This window comes from Populus alba, chromosome 15, assembly GCF_005239225.2.
Source record: "Populus alba chromosome 15, ASM523922v2, whole genome shotgun sequence".
NCBI classification, from domain to species: domain Eukaryota; kingdom Viridiplantae; phylum Streptophyta; class Magnoliopsida; order Malpighiales; family Salicaceae; genus Populus; species Populus alba.
This window is the reverse complement of record NC_133298.1, coordinates 15,688,317-15,702,888: the sequence shown is the minus strand read 5'-3', so window position 1 is coordinate 15,702,888 and position 14,572 is coordinate 15,688,317. Positions and strand designations below refer to the sequence as shown.

Here is a 14,572-nt window from a genome sequence, read left to right as displayed (position 1 = left end):
ACCAAAATTCAATGAATCTTTTCATATTGAATATTTTGTATTGATATGGATGAAGTTGTGAAAATGTTTTTTTGGATTTATGCTTTCTACATTTATGATCTCTGAGTTGAGAAATCCAAGTTTGGTTGTTCCATGCTTTTCTATCAAACGTGTTTTAGAGTGTGGTTGTGATTGTTTTTTAAAATTTTTTTACTTAAAAATATATTTTTTTTATTTTTAAAAATTTATTTTTGACATCAACTTATCTAAATAATTTAAAAATATTAAAAAATATATTAATTTAAAGTAAAGAAAAAAAATATTTTAAAAACGTTTTTAAAACACAAAAATAAATAGAAAAAAAATAAAAGTAAAAAAATAGTATGGAATGAAAAAAGAATGAAGAGAGAATTTTACTCTTCAAATACTAATAAACAATAAAATTCAAATTTAGTTTAAACCATCAATATATAGACATAAATTATAATAATAGCATGTAGCATACAAAATGAAAAGTGTGTTTTCCCAAGTTCAACAAGAGAAAAGCACTTTCCCCTCTTAAAGCCTTCCGTATTTTTTTTATTATTATTATTAGAAAACATTCTTTATTCACTTATTTTTTAAAGAGTTGTTCAAACAGTTGTAAGCCGTGAAAAATAATATTTCTACAAACAATCAACACATAAAGAGTAGTATATTCTATAAATAAAATCATCGTTGCACATTTTCCTTCTCAATTATATTGCATTATCATATTGAGGTTGGTTTTGTTTTTGCTGGTTTTTATATTTGTGATGAAACAAATATAATAAGATATTTGATAATAAATCAAAATGTGTTTTATGTTGTGGAGCTCGTTAAAAAATTAAATTTAAAATGCAGTTTTTATACATCAGTTTTTATATTTTTTTAATTGAGTTTTGGTACTCTACTTGTTTTTACGTTTTAAAAGCGCTTTTTAAAAAAAATTATTTTTTTTTATTTTTCCTTGCTTTAAATTAATTTTTTTGTGTGTGTTTTCATATCATTTTTGATGCGCTGATATCAAAAATAATTTTTTAAAAAATAAAAAAATATTCAATACATTTCCGAATAAAAAGCACTTTGAAAAGCAATCATAAATCACATTCTCAAATATAAAACTAGGCATTATATATATATTTTTTGCTATACAAACTTTAACTATAATTTTTACCAAACACGTATCTAAATAAAACTAACAACATCTAATTATATTTTTTAAAAATTTATATTTTTTCAAATTAAAATCACTAAAACTACCTTAAAAACAAAGAGTTTTACCCAAAATTATCCAAGTGTTTAATGGTCCCAAGCTTTATTACTATACTTGCTTTACAATGATGACCTGTAGTCAAAAGTAATAATGAAAGTTACACTATGCCAAATATAGTTAATTAGTTTCTTTTTTTAATTGTAATAGTTAATAATCTATTTACACATGTATACAAGGCGTGGAGTAGCGAGGGGGGTCAGTCATGTTTTATAACCCAATTATTGGGAAAAAAAAGAAAAAAAAATTAGACTCAAAAGTAATCCAAACTCGTCAATCATTGTATACATACTATGAGGATTTAAAGTTTGTTTGTCTACGTGGTGAATTTTTTTTTTAAATTTTAAATCAAGAGAAAAAAACATTAAATAAATAAAAGGAAAATAAATAATAGCTGGAATACTATAAATTAATTCGTTAAATCTAGGACTTATTAATGAATTCAATTGAGAGCTTGATTATTTATTTTATTATATTTTAAGTCAAATGTAAAATGACAAAAAATAAATAAAAGGAGCCCAATTAATTATATGGGCGTGCTTATTTTTTTTAAAAAAAAAAATAGACACGTGGACTTTTCAGTCCAACTTGCAATATTTGGCCTTGTATTTTTTTTCTTCTTTCTTTAAAAGGTTGAATGATTTTTTTTTTTTTTGACAATAGATGACCTGTTATTTGTTTTATGTAGATTCCGACGACTAGAGCCATTAAAAAATCAAGTGTTCAATTTTTTTCAATTAAAAACTCATTTCCAATCTATTGTTAATCAAAAACACTATAAATACCTTAATAAACATATCCATACCCTTGAAAAATAGATAAAAATATCAAATCAACTTGAAGCCAAAATTATTTCCGTGACTAGATCCACCTCCTTTGGCAAGAAGAAGGAAAAAGAACCTCTGTTAAACTCCATTCATGAAATGAAACTCATTTATACAAAAACCAATTATTTTCATAGTTGGAATCATCAATAACAATGTATTTCTCTCTTTATGCCGAAATCCAGTGATAATCTTTCTATTCTTACAAAAAAATGACTGAAAAATAAGAAGAGTCAAATTTGATACTAATATTGAATTTTTAAAAACTAAAGGGACCAATTATACAATAGCTGAAATAGATGGAGGGCAAAATAAACTTTTCAAATTTTTTTTGAAAATGACGTTGATTTTACCCTTCCTTTGCACTTCAATCCTTAGTCTTCTAACTCAACCCTTCATTCCAAAAAATATACAACTAAGTGCTTATTTGAACTTAAAAGGGCTCAATTGTAAAAGATATATATATTCAAGGGTCAAATTAAAAATTTATATAAAAAAAATCATTATTCTAGTCCCCACCGTGAGAAGATGAAAAGGTGAAAATGGCACAGTGGTTTCCCGCCTTAGTTTCTGTTTATTGACTACTGTAGGCCTCCTCTGCCCGCGAAAATTAACAGAATCTAACTACCCACTAACAGAATGACGAAAAGACCCCTTTCATAGCCTTCTCAATCCCGCAATAAATAGGAGGCGTCTTCGTCTTTTAACCACAGTTTTCCCACGCCTGTAACTGATTCAAGAATCACAAGAAGAAGTCACCCAAATCAAAAGGGCGCAAAAATTCGAAGTTGCCAAGAAATTAGCACAAGCAGAGCTTCAATGGCGAAATCAAGAAACATCAAGAACCCAATCTTTACACTGACCCCATCACCAGTTTATCACTTGCTCTCTGCCTCTCTATTCACTTCTCTTCTTTTCTCTCCCAAGAAAAGCCCAAGAAACTTCAACAAACTCTTGACACCACCAACTCTATGCTTAATTTCACTTCTTGTTTCCTTTACTCTCTTTGGAGTTTCCATTCTTGGCTTCACATCCAATTCTCAAGATTCACTTCCATGCTCTCTAAACTCTCCATCTTCTCTTTCATTTCCTTCTATGTCCATTTCGTCAATGCTTTTGACCTCCCTTTCTTCTGTTGTTCCCAAGAATGTGGAAAATGAGCCAAGAATGGCAAAGAGTTTAATGGCGCCATTACCATTGCATCCCGTTACTGGCAATGTGTCAAAAGAGGAGAAAGAGTTTTGGGAGCAACCGGATGGAGAAGGGTACAAGCCATGCTTGGATTTTAGTCTCAAGTATCGAAAGGCATCTGCGAGAATTTCAAAGGAGAGAAGGAGGTTCTTGGTGGTGGTAGCCTCCGGGGGATTGAACCAGCAGAGGAATCAGATTGTTGATGCTGTTGTCATTGCAAGAATTCTTGAAGCAGCTTTGGTTGTTCCTGTTTTGCAGGTTAATCCAATTTGGGACGATGAGAGGTAACTTGGAGAATGTTCAGGATTTCTGTGTTGTATATTTCCTTAGGATATTGTTGATTTTAATGAGAAATTGAGCGTTATCTTCTCTCTTTGTCGATTATGTGACTGTCAGTTCTTGATTTTTTTCACTGAAGCATTCTTGTTTATGGATTTCTCTCAAATACCAAACATCTGGGTTGTGTTTTTCTCTCTTCAAAAGATTCTTTATATCCTTGTGAATGTATTTCAGTGATTATGATGTATCTGCAACTGTTAATATTAGTTTCTCTAATATTTGATCACGCAGTTTTGAACTCTGATGAATCTAAAATGTACGGGTTGTCCTATGATTCTGTCTGTTTTCCAAAATTTCAGTGAATTCTCGGAGATTTTCAATGTTGAGCATTTCAAGAGAGTTTTACGAGCTGATGTACGAATTGTATCTTCCCTTCCCTCCACACATTTGATGTCAAGGCAGTCCATTGAAAACCAAATTCCTTATGATGTTTCACCATACTGGATTCGTGCCAGGTTCTCCAGACTGGTAAGGGCAGAGTATAGCTCTTGGTGTGCTATTCATTTTGTTAACAACAAATAATAAAATTGCCTAGCCCTTCATTACTGTACTAAATCTTGATACCTCAGTTTCAAATTTGAAACATCTATGGGTTTAAGAGGTTGAATCAGAAGTTTATGCTGGAATAGATGCCAAGATTTTGTGCATTTTCTAGTTTAGAATGAATATGTATCTACAATTGAAATTGTTAAGATAGCAGAATAACAATCTGTAGTATACCTTTGAGGTTGTTTACAAACACTTCTTCAGATTCTCAGTAGAGAGACAATTTTCTTTTCTAATGCTTTTTTAATGGTTTCTGTAGCTGAATGAAGAAGGCCTTCTTATTCTAAAAGCATTAGACTCCAAACTTTCCAAGAATCTCCCCCCCGATCTGCAGAAGCTGCGATGCAAGGTAATGGTCACAGTTCCCATCAGGTAGAAAATTCTGAACCACTGAAACTGCCATATTTTTCTTCAAGGGAAATGTCTTGTGAATTGCAGGTAGCTTTCCATGCATTGAGATTCGCAGCACCAATACAGGATCTCGGGAACAGGCTTTCAAAGAGAATGTGGATTGAAGGTCCATATATTGCCCTCCATCTCAGGTTAGAGAAGGATATATGGGTCAGAAGTGGATGTCTCAGCAGTTTAGGCCCAGAATATGACAAAATCATCGCCAAATCACGGGAGTCTCAACCTGAATACCTTACAGGAAGGTTGAACATGAACCATATCCGGCGAAGACTTGCCGGCCTATGTCCCCTCAGTGCACTAGAAATTGCAAGGTAAAAATTACCAACATATGTTTGAAGTCTAAAGGGAACTTAGTTTTCAGACTATAATCGGAGACAGATGAATTACCGCAGGTTTTTAAAGGCTTTAGGAGCACCAAGGACTGCTCGAATATACATTGCTGGAGGAGAGCCATTTGGTGGCAGCCTGGCTCTGCAACCACTGATTGCCGAATTCCCGAACGTAATAACAAAGGAGATATTGGCAAGAGGAGGTGAACTGTCGCCATTTATCAAGAAGGCCTCAGCTCTGGCTGCTATAGACTACATCATCTCATTAAGCAGCAACGTTTTTATACCTTCCCATGGAGGAAACTTCGGTCGAATCATGCAGGTAAGCCGCTGCAAAACTTGATGCAAATGATTCGATAAAGAATTACCAAGATGAATTTTACTTAACCCAATGCAGACTTGAGGGTAGTTAACATCTGTTTTTCTGTATTCAACTTCACAGGGCCACCGTGCTTATGCTGGTCATAAGAAACACATAAGGCCTAACAAGCGAGCCATGCTTCCTGTATTCGAAAACTCCACCTCCGAATTCGGAAGCATCATCAGGACGCTGCACAAGAAATCTCAGGGCCAACCGGAGCCAAGGACTAACAAGAGAGACCGAGATGTGATTGCATATCCACTTCCTGAATGTATGTGCAAGCACCGAACACCAATTTTTTGAGCTACTCGACAAGTAGACTGATGTTGTTGTATGCCAATTGTACTTTTTCCTTGTTTCCACATGTACAACAACTCGTGTATTACCATTTTGTCCATACTAAATTTTCGTGAAAACCAAGCTCCACTTTCACCTGTATTTTGATATTTGTTTGCAACTTAGTCCTTCTTTTAGATTTTCATGTCCATTTAATTAGTTTTTATCCTAAAATATCCTCTCTCTTTTTCTTGTCAGATCTTCTAATCTCACCCACTAAATAAAATCAAAACTTGCATTTTTTTTTTAAAAAAAGAAAAGACAATTTGAACACTTAAAAAAAAATTGAAAATAAACTCTAATCACGAAAAAAATAGGAAAAGAAAAAACTCAATGTGACCCGACTGACCTGATGGGTTGACTCAGTGACCCTGTTGCAACCCGTTGATTTTTTTTTGTTTTTTTACTAAAACAATGTCAAAACCCGAAACACGGGCCTTAGACTGAGCCGGCTACTGAACCGGGTCTAAAATTATGCTCCCAAAAAAGAAAAAGAAATTGAAAATAAGAGCTTGAAGTACAAAAATATCAAAAAATGAATCTTATAAATAAACCGTTATTGATACATTATTTTGTTAAATAAAGGACGTCATGCAAAGACTTGATTTATGATTTTCAAAACTAAATGGACTAACTTGCAAAGCCGTATAAGAAATGGACTAAATATAATTTACTCAAAATAAAGCGGAATTCCTCTATCCCTTATTGACTTTTCAAAGTCAAAATAACTTGAAAAAACACGTCAGCTGCAATGATAACGACGTTGTGTTTTTTAAAAATTTTAGTTTTTCTTAAAAGGTTATTTTTTTAATATTTTTAGATTATTTTAATATATTTAATATTAAAAATATTTTAAAAAAATAAAAAATATATTATTTTAAAATAATTATAAGTAAAAATTATTTGAAAACCAATCAAGCAACCGCTAAACACCCTTATATTATTACTATTCAATGCCCAAACGTCTCTCTCTCTCTCATTTTGCTTCTCCAATCATCTTCGGCTTCTTTGGCGATCTTCTTTCTGGTACGCTTTCTTATGCTCACTCTTTAAATTAAAATACATGTACGGATTTATTAACTACTGATAAAACAGTTTGATTGTGCGGCCGAATAGGGTTTGATAATATGATGTTATCTGTATAGTTATTTTTTACTCCGCATTTGTTGTGTTGGATTATCTGAATTATTTTTTTTTTGTTGATTTGCAAGGATTGCAGAGGTTTTTGGGGGGAAGCAGTTGTTTTCAATGGCTGCTTACTTCAGAACATTCTTGAACAGTGCCGTTGGTCCGAAGACAACTCACTTTTGGGGACCTGTTGCCAACTGGGGAATTGTTGCTGCTGTATGTTTACTATTTTTTTTTTTTTTCCAGTTTTGAGTATACAGACATCCCTTTTATATAAGTTTTATGTTCATACAAGATTTTAATGCTTTGTGAATTATAATGATAGTATCTGATCTATTGAACAGGGGTTGGTGGATATAAAAAAATCCCAGAAATGATTTCAGGAAACATGACAGGAAAGGAATTCTTGTGTTGAATTTCTATGACTTGTAGTGTGGATGGTTGAGGTTCTAATATTTCTTAATGGTGCTTCAGCTATGTGTGTTTGCTCGGCATTTCTTATGAGGTTTGCGTGGATGGTACGGCCTCGAAACTATCTACTTCTAGCATGCCATGCTTCAAATGAGACTCTGCAGCTCTATCAACTGTCCCGTTGGGCAAAGGGTCAGGGGTGAGTAACTTTGCTTGTGATTTCTACTGAATTAATCTGTTCTTAATAGCGATGTATCTTCCCATGTTCTAGTATTGCGTGGAGTCAGGAGTCATACTAGAAAAAACGAATGCAACTATTCCCTCAATTATGGTCTGGCAGGAGCAGGGCCCTTGAGAGGAAAATTTATTAATTTTTTTTTCTCCTTTTTGGCTATAGCATTTTTTCAAGAAGTGGAGTCAACATATGTTTCCTGGTCTAAAAGTAGAGACATTTACTGTTCCATGAAACAATGACCCTTTCAAGATATTGACAGATTTTCTATTTAAATAAAAGAATTTCTTAAACTGAGATCAGATGATGCAATACTATTGACTTTGCATATTCTACTACCAATGGTAGTTTGATCTGCCCAGTCAACCTTGTGTTGGAGGAGAGGAGCCTCACGGGACGAAGAAGGGATGGTTTAAATTCAGACTTGATGCAACACTTTTATAGTGCTATATTGTATTAGCTGGATTTCTCACCAGTGGGCGTTTATTCTTATCTTCATTTTCCATCTTCTTCTGTTGCATGTAGATATTCCAAGGTAACAACACTATTTGTTTCTTTATTTTTTCCTGTAGGTACTTGTCATCGGAGAAAAAGGAGGGAACCAGATCTCAGTAACTTGATGCAACTGCTTTTGCTGCCCTGTTTCCAGTTAGTTTTATCGTCATTTCTGAAGAAATTTGTTGTAATTTCTTGTTTCTTAATCATTGGAATCGCCAAAACAAATACTCTTAATATATAAAACTGCAGCGTTACAAAGTAAAATCAAAGGACAAAATTGATTAATCATAATGAATTCTCTACAAGGCGAATAAAGAGCTTCGTTTTGCCTCACGTTGAGAATTCCTTGTAAAAAGGTCTTTTGCAAAGAATTATGGCGGCCTTGTTTTGCCTCAGTCTCAGAGATGATCTCATTACAATAACGTCTCTACTTGGGGAACTCGCAAGATGCCATGCAGCAGCGGCCATATGATGCTGCTGTCTTCTAGACGGCAACGCGTAATCCCAGCTGCGCTAACCTCAGGCGTCATCGCCATTCTCCCTTTTGTGCTTCCGGCTTTTTTTCTTGGATTTAGTCACCGCGCTTTCTTCATTTTCTTCAGATTTCTTCTTTTTCTCCCTTTTTTCTTTAGATGCTTTCTTTCTTTTCACAGGCAATGTTCCAATCTCATCTTCAGTTTGTATCTCAGTAGTTTGGATCCCATCCACATTCTGTGCTGTTGCCGCGATTTCTGCTAGCACAATAAGGACAGTAATAATCATTGTTGAGGAAAATAATTAGTCACTGATAGAATAAATATCACTTATATGGTTAGCAATAAAGAAAATGCATCACAGTGCTATCAGATTGACAAAGCTCATGTTGAGAGGAAGACGTATTTGTATTTATTTGTCGAAAAGTATTTTTTTTAAAAAAAAATAAATTCCTAAAAATAAATTATTTTTTAATATTTCATATGTTAAAAAAAATAAATTGAAAACACTTTTATTAATCATATCATAAAAAATAAACTGAAAAATAACTTATTAATATTTTATCTATTTTTTCAAAAATTAAGCCTAAAACTGACAGATAAAAAAAGTAAGAGGGTGAAATTAAAAAAACTTCTCAATTTTAAAAAATTATTTCGAATAAAACAAATAGTAATAAAAAAAATAGAGACCAAATTTAACATGTAAAAAAAAATAAAAGATAAAATTAAAAAAAAATTCCAAATTCATAAATCAATTCAAATGAAACAAATAGCAATCAAAAGAATAGAAACGAAATATAACAAATAAAAAAGGTTGAAGAATGAAGATATTGAAAAAAAAAAATTAATTTCATAAATTATTTCAATTAAACAAATAACAATCGAAAAATATAAATCAAATCTGACAGATAAAAAAGTTAAAAGAAAAAGAAAGTAAAAAAAATCTCAATATCATACATAAGTTATTTTAAATAATAAAAAATAGCAGTAAAAAATTATGATAAAATCTGACAGATAAAAAGTTGAAAGATGAAATAAAAAAAAACAATTTCATAAATTACTTTAAATAAAATAAATAGAAATACAAAAAATTGAGACCAAATCTGATAAATAATAAAATTCAATTACAAAAAGTATAAGAAAAATAACAATAAAAAAACAAGGAATAAATTTGATATAAAAATCAAATTAAATCAAATTCTAAGGGATAAAATTAAATAAATAAATAAAAAATATATAGCAATCAAAAGATTAAGAGCCAAATTTGATATAATCAATAACTATCATGATATTTTTTTATCTTTTTACAACTTCTAGAAAGTAAATTCCGTCAAAAATAAAAAAACAATATTTTCTTGAAAACAAAATCAAATTTTTCTTTGACTGAAAAATATTTTTTATTTATCAATTTTTCTAATGGTAAATAGACATGAAAAAATAATATTTAGGAAACCAATTCCATGAAACAATCAAATAATATAGACTAATAATCATTTCACTTCAAATTCCATCCGTTGTCTCCAAGGGAGCACCTAATCTCTTAGAACCAAGGGTCCCAAATAACCCGTGTGACGAAGTTATCATATTCCTAGAGTCTGACAAGAATTAAAAAGTTCTATCTTAATGGCATTCCCAAGAAAGCTTTGGTAAATTTTCCCTTCATTGAGCAACACCAATCATCGGAAATCATTAAATTGAAGCAAATCAAACAAGCAATATAGCTCTTTTCTTTTAAGTTTTGCACTCAAGCCATAATTTATTCCTTATCATAGTTATGCAATAGGGTAAACAGTCCATCTAGACTTGTTTATCACCCAGGTTTTACGGAGGTCCAGATTAGTAATGTTCAAGATATAACTCTACTATCCAAGCCCGTGCAAAGAAAGGGAAAACCAACCTTTGTCAACAAAATTGGAATCAAAAACAACATTTGTGAGGTGCTGCTTCAGGAAAACCTGCATCATATAGTACGGTTTGATTAAATGATTCGAGTATATAAAAATTGTCAAGTAAAATGATTGGAATATATCAAAATTGTCAAGTAAAAGTAAGCCATTTAAATCAAGTACCCATAACAAATTAAAACATTTGCAACATTCTTATCCTAAATAGATTGGAATATTTCTAACTCATAGTTTTACTATTAGGAAGGAACTAGCTGAGATAAAAAGAACTCCAAAACAAACATCAAGTCTAATACAATATCATTCTAAATGGAAAAGAGTTAAAAACAATAAAGAAGTGTAAAGCAGGTAAATTAGATAAAACTTGATAGAATTTTAAGGCCAAGAAAATACCGCAGAAAGAAGTTGACGAGTGTTTATATCCCACAACCTCAAATAGCTATCCAAACCTAAGAAAAAGAAAATGATAAGTGGAGAAAAATTTTGGCACCAAAAAAAAGAAGCTGCACATCTAACAGCACAGGGCACCAAGTCAAATTATTGTCTGTAAGAAGGATAAAACAAAGAAAATTTTCAATAGACTCACCACATGATGCTATTACAGGGAGCTCTGGATGCCTAGCCATGGATCTAATACTTCCAGAACACTTCCCTATAAAGCATCCTAATAATTTCCCTGAAAGAAAATGATATATCCAATGTTATCAGAATTATAGGGAAGAAGAAACATTCAGAGGATAGACTTAATCAAGGACAGGAGCAACAAAATATAGCCCAGTCCACAACCATGAAATAGTTACCAAAACAACTGTATACAGAATAGTGAATTGAAACAGCCTAATTAGCAGATTCCAGTCATGACAAAACAACCAAACATATTAAAATAGTGAATTGAAACAGCCTAATTAGTTCATCGCTGCATGCAGGATGGAGGGCCTGCATGTTCCTTGAGATTAGCTGGGCTCTTAAAGAATCGTAAGCCCGAAATAGTGTGGCATTTAACTCATGAAATGGTTTGAGCCTATGCTTGCTTTGATTATAATTCAAAACTGGGAGCCATTTGATGGTGTTGACCAGCTTGTCTAAGAAAGAATTCCATGGATACTTTCAAATTATACAAAGAATAATGTATATAAAAGAACCATACTAACAAAAACACAAACTGGAATCAATAACAGGTTCCTCATTTTTGCAAAAAAAAAAAAATGAGTATAAAATCATCCACCATAGATTTAAGCAGGAGCATCTGTCCTTATGTTTCCATGGTAACAACCACTGTAAAGGCAATCATTCACAAGAAACTATTGGATAATCACAAATGAGGCAGTATCTACTCAAGGTGATTTTTTGATGTTACAATCAAAAGTGCAGAATGCAGAACAAAATAGATATGCATTAAGTTTGGAAAATACGATTGCTTGTTTTAGTAAAAATAGATGCATGTACCTGTTCGCATGTCGAAGGAAGCAAGGTCACCAGACCCATTTCCTATATAAATCGTATGGCCATCTTGATCTTCAGTGACTGCCTTAATAGCGGTCTCTCTGAAATCAAATGAGAGGACAGGTCTGCGCTGAGCAGAGATATCATATAAATGGACCTGTTAAGTAAACCACAAATATCAAGTTATATAAGATTGAGGTCGTCTGGAAAACTCTTCAGTTGTTAGTGAATGACTCTAATTATTCGCAATAACAATTCCAAACATAATATGATTCTAGCAAAAATAGAAACTGTCAAATTCACAAAAAGTTATCTCTAAATCCCTACATTGCTAACTATATCACCATTTTTTGCAGTAACCAGATATATATATATATATATATTATATATATATAAACAAAACTGACTCTGGCTCCTCATAACCATGCAAAGTTGCAAAAACAGGAGATAACGGGTAGGAATGTTTCAGTAGACACATTGTCAGGGAGAATCTACTTAGTTTGCATTGTGACTTTGTGGATGGCACCCTTACTCTAATATTTTTCCAAGGGAGTATTTGCTATGGAAAGGTTACCTGATGATTGTTGGTGCCAGCTGCAAATTTACGGTGATCATCATTGCTCAGGAATGTTGTGCATGTAAACCAAGTTGGGGTGAATATTCCAAGGCTATTTTTGGGAGGCTGCACAAAGCAATAATATTGAAATTGACATGAGGGCAGTTACAAAAATGCTTGTAAATGAATAAGTTTTTTCTCTCTTGATTAGATTATTTAACTAGAAAAATGGCTCACAGGTTTTGCAGTCCAAATCTTAGTAGAACTCTCAAGGTCCCATAGATTAACTTCAACACCTTTCCTGAATCAGAAAACAAAAAAGCCATCATGCAACTACTGAACATAAACTTCAAGTCTGAATCTTATTTTGTTCAGTCACAGATGGAGATACTCACCCTCCAAACACAGCATAATTTTCACTTCCATCCACTTTAGAACACAAGACATTGCCAGAACCACAAACTTTCCACGTCTTTGTTACACTAATATTGGCCACATCAGCCATCGATTTATCAACTCCAATGGACCTCATGCTTGCATTTCCCTTTGTTGTACATGTAAGCAAAGCACATGATCTACAGAGAATCAACACAACCAGTATCAGTAACTACTAGTAGCCGTAAATACCAATACCCATAAACTTCAAATACTTAGACTCTGAAAAAGAAACAGTGGAGAGTACCCTGTTGATCTCTCTCTCTTGAATAGATGCAAACCAGCAATAGCATCGTCTTCAGGTTGAACACCATCCTCGACAACATTAGAAAACACAACACGAATTTCCCCATTAAGAGGGTTGAGTACTTCAACCTGTTCATTATCCATAACAATAACTAAGCAAAACTCAAGTGACACTAGAACTACTATTAAGAACCCAAAACTAAACTGCATTCCTTCTTATACATTCAGAACTAATAAATTTAACTCACCTCTCCATTTTTCCTTGCAACAGCCAATAACTGCAAGAAAAAAAATAACACCCTGGTAAGACAATAACTTTACTACATTTAATAAATGCATAAAGCATCAGTACGTCCACCGCCATGTATTGCAAGCATGGTTGTGACACATTAACTCCGCTAAAAAGAAAAACCCAGAAATCAAAACATAGCAAATGGCATATATTAACAAGTTTCAGCTCAAAATATGAAGAAAAAGAGTAAAACATACAGGGTCTTTTTTACGGTCATCAATGGAAGCAGCAAGCACGCATTTGGAGGAATCAGGATCACCCCATCTTTCAACAACCTGAGGTATTCCTCTTTCACCACGAGACTCAATCACTATAATCAGATATCAAATATCAAAACAATAAGAATCGAAACCAGTTATTTACTTCAATGAGTTATCTAAAGAGAAATTGATTGTGTATTACCTTTGATGAGACCAAGTGAGTCAAAAGTTAGAGCTCGAAGTGGAGGGCAACCAGGACACTCTAATGTCGTAGTTCGCGGCATTGTTTTACGCTATTCAGTTTCACTTTGCCAAAGCAAACAGGGAGAGGGAGAGGGAGAGGGAGAGGGAGGATACAAAACCCTAAGCCCCTAATTCTTATTTTGTCTTTGTATTTTGGGTTCCTGACTTTCTGCTTTAGACTTTAGTACCCCTTTACTTTCCTTACCTTTCAAACCAGTCCCTTATTTTTCTATAGTTGTCTTCAAACCACTGCATCCATTTGCCAACGGATTTCTTGTTAATTGCTTGTTAGCAAGAATGGCAATGGATCCCGTCGGAATGGGTTTTATGTGTACCGGTTCCGATCAAGAATACCCATAATCATCATCCGCTCTGCTCTCGTTGAATGAGTCAAATTGAGTGTTCGACGACGATGACAAACGCCCATTGAGCTCCATGGATGGACGAGAGGAGTCAGATCCAAGTCCCATGTAAATAAGGCATATGTATGGACCGAATATTTTAGTGGTGTCTTGTTATGCACGCTTAAATTTTGATGATCTTCCATTGTTAGCACATCATCGGCGATGTTTGATGATCTGTTTTAAAATGGAGCAACAAATTGAAGAGTTTAAGCCTGTAATCACTGTTCAGTAGCGACCGGGTTACTGCCCCGGCTGGAAACGTGGATTAAAAACAAAATCCTTGATTAACATGTTAAATTAGTGATTTGAAAACCTTTTAAAGATAAAATTGGAACCAATTAATTCAATGGAAACTGAAACATGCAAGGGAAACTCTTTAAAAAACAAAATGGAACGAGTTGATTTATCAAGAAAAAAATTAAATTAAAAAAAAAAACATATTGAATCAAACCTAGTTTTGTAACTTAATTTATCCGACACTTATCTGCTTCTAGATTTCA

General features: G+C 33.0%; 2 protein-coding genes and 1 pseudogene across 3 annotated transcripts; 2 read left to right on the top strand and 1 right to left on the bottom strand.

The window, feature by feature from the left end:
• The first annotated feature begins 2,830 nt into the window (after positions 1-2,830).
• LOC118057394 (O-fucosyltransferase 37) lies at positions 2,831-5,574 on the top strand. Its single transcript, XM_035069953.2, has 6 exons — positions 2,831-3,569; positions 3,924-4,092; positions 4,430-4,519; positions 4,609-4,892; positions 4,974-5,232; positions 5,353-5,574. Exons 1-6 carry the CDS (start codon positions 2,914-2,916, stop codon positions 5,572-5,574), a joined length of 1,680 nt encoding a protein of 559 aa, XP_034925844.1. The 5' UTR covers positions 2,831-2,913.
• Positions 5,575-6,831: 1,257 nt separating this feature from the next.
• On the top strand, positions 6,832-8,117 carry LOC118057595 (mitochondrial pyruvate carrier 1-like; annotated as a pseudogene).
• On the bottom strand, positions 8,089-13,816 carry LOC118057594 (uncharacterized). Of its 2 annotated transcripts, XM_035070223.2 has the most exons (12): positions 13,628-13,795; positions 13,423-13,535; positions 13,182-13,211; positions 12,935-13,062; positions 12,648-12,827; positions 12,490-12,553; positions 12,271-12,378; positions 11,700-11,853; positions 10,840-10,929; positions 10,647-10,702; positions 10,247-10,304; positions 8,089-8,607 (listed from the first exon to the last, which is right to left on the bottom strand). In XM_035070223.2, the coding sequence occupies exons 1-12, from the start codon at positions 13,707-13,709 to the stop codon at positions 8,396-8,398; spliced, it is 1,275 nt and encodes a 424-aa protein (XP_034926114.1). In that variant the 5' UTR covers positions 13,710-13,795; the 3' UTR covers positions 8,089-8,395. The 2 variants fall into 2 exon arrangements, with proteins under 2 accessions (XP_034926114.1, XP_034926115.1); XM_035070224.2 differs by lacking the exon at positions 8,089-8,607 and having other exon boundaries at positions 10,197-10,304; positions 13,628-13,816.
• Between the last annotated feature and the right edge of the window lie 756 nt (positions 13,817-14,572).

Excerpts from the sequence above, each read along its gene's own strand:
- LOC118057394 (XM_035069953.2), top strand. The coding sequence starts at position 2,914 with ATGGCGAAATCAAGAAACATCAAGAACCCAATCTTTACACTGACCCCA. Across the intron at positions 4,520-4,608 it reads TGCAGAAGCTGCGATGCAAG|GTAGCTTTCCATGCATTGAG; the intron begins GTAATGGTCACA and ends TGTGAATTGCAG. Across the intron at positions 4,893-4,973 it reads AGTGCACTAGAAATTGCAAG|GTTTTTAAAGGCTTTAGGAG; the intron begins GTAAAAATTACC and ends GAATTACCGCAG.
- LOC118057594 (XM_035070223.2), bottom strand. The coding sequence starts at position 13,709 with ATGCCGCGAACTACGACATTAGAGTGTCCTGGTTGCCCTCCACTTCGA. Across the intron at positions 13,063-13,181 it reads TTGCAAGGAAAAATGGAGAG|GTTGAAGTACTCAACCCTCT; the intron begins GTGAGTTAAATT and ends GATAATGAACAG. Across the intron at positions 10,305-10,646 it reads CTCGTCAACTTCTTTCTGCG|GTTTTCCTGAAGCAGCACCT; the intron begins GTATTTTCTTGG and ends TATATGATGCAG.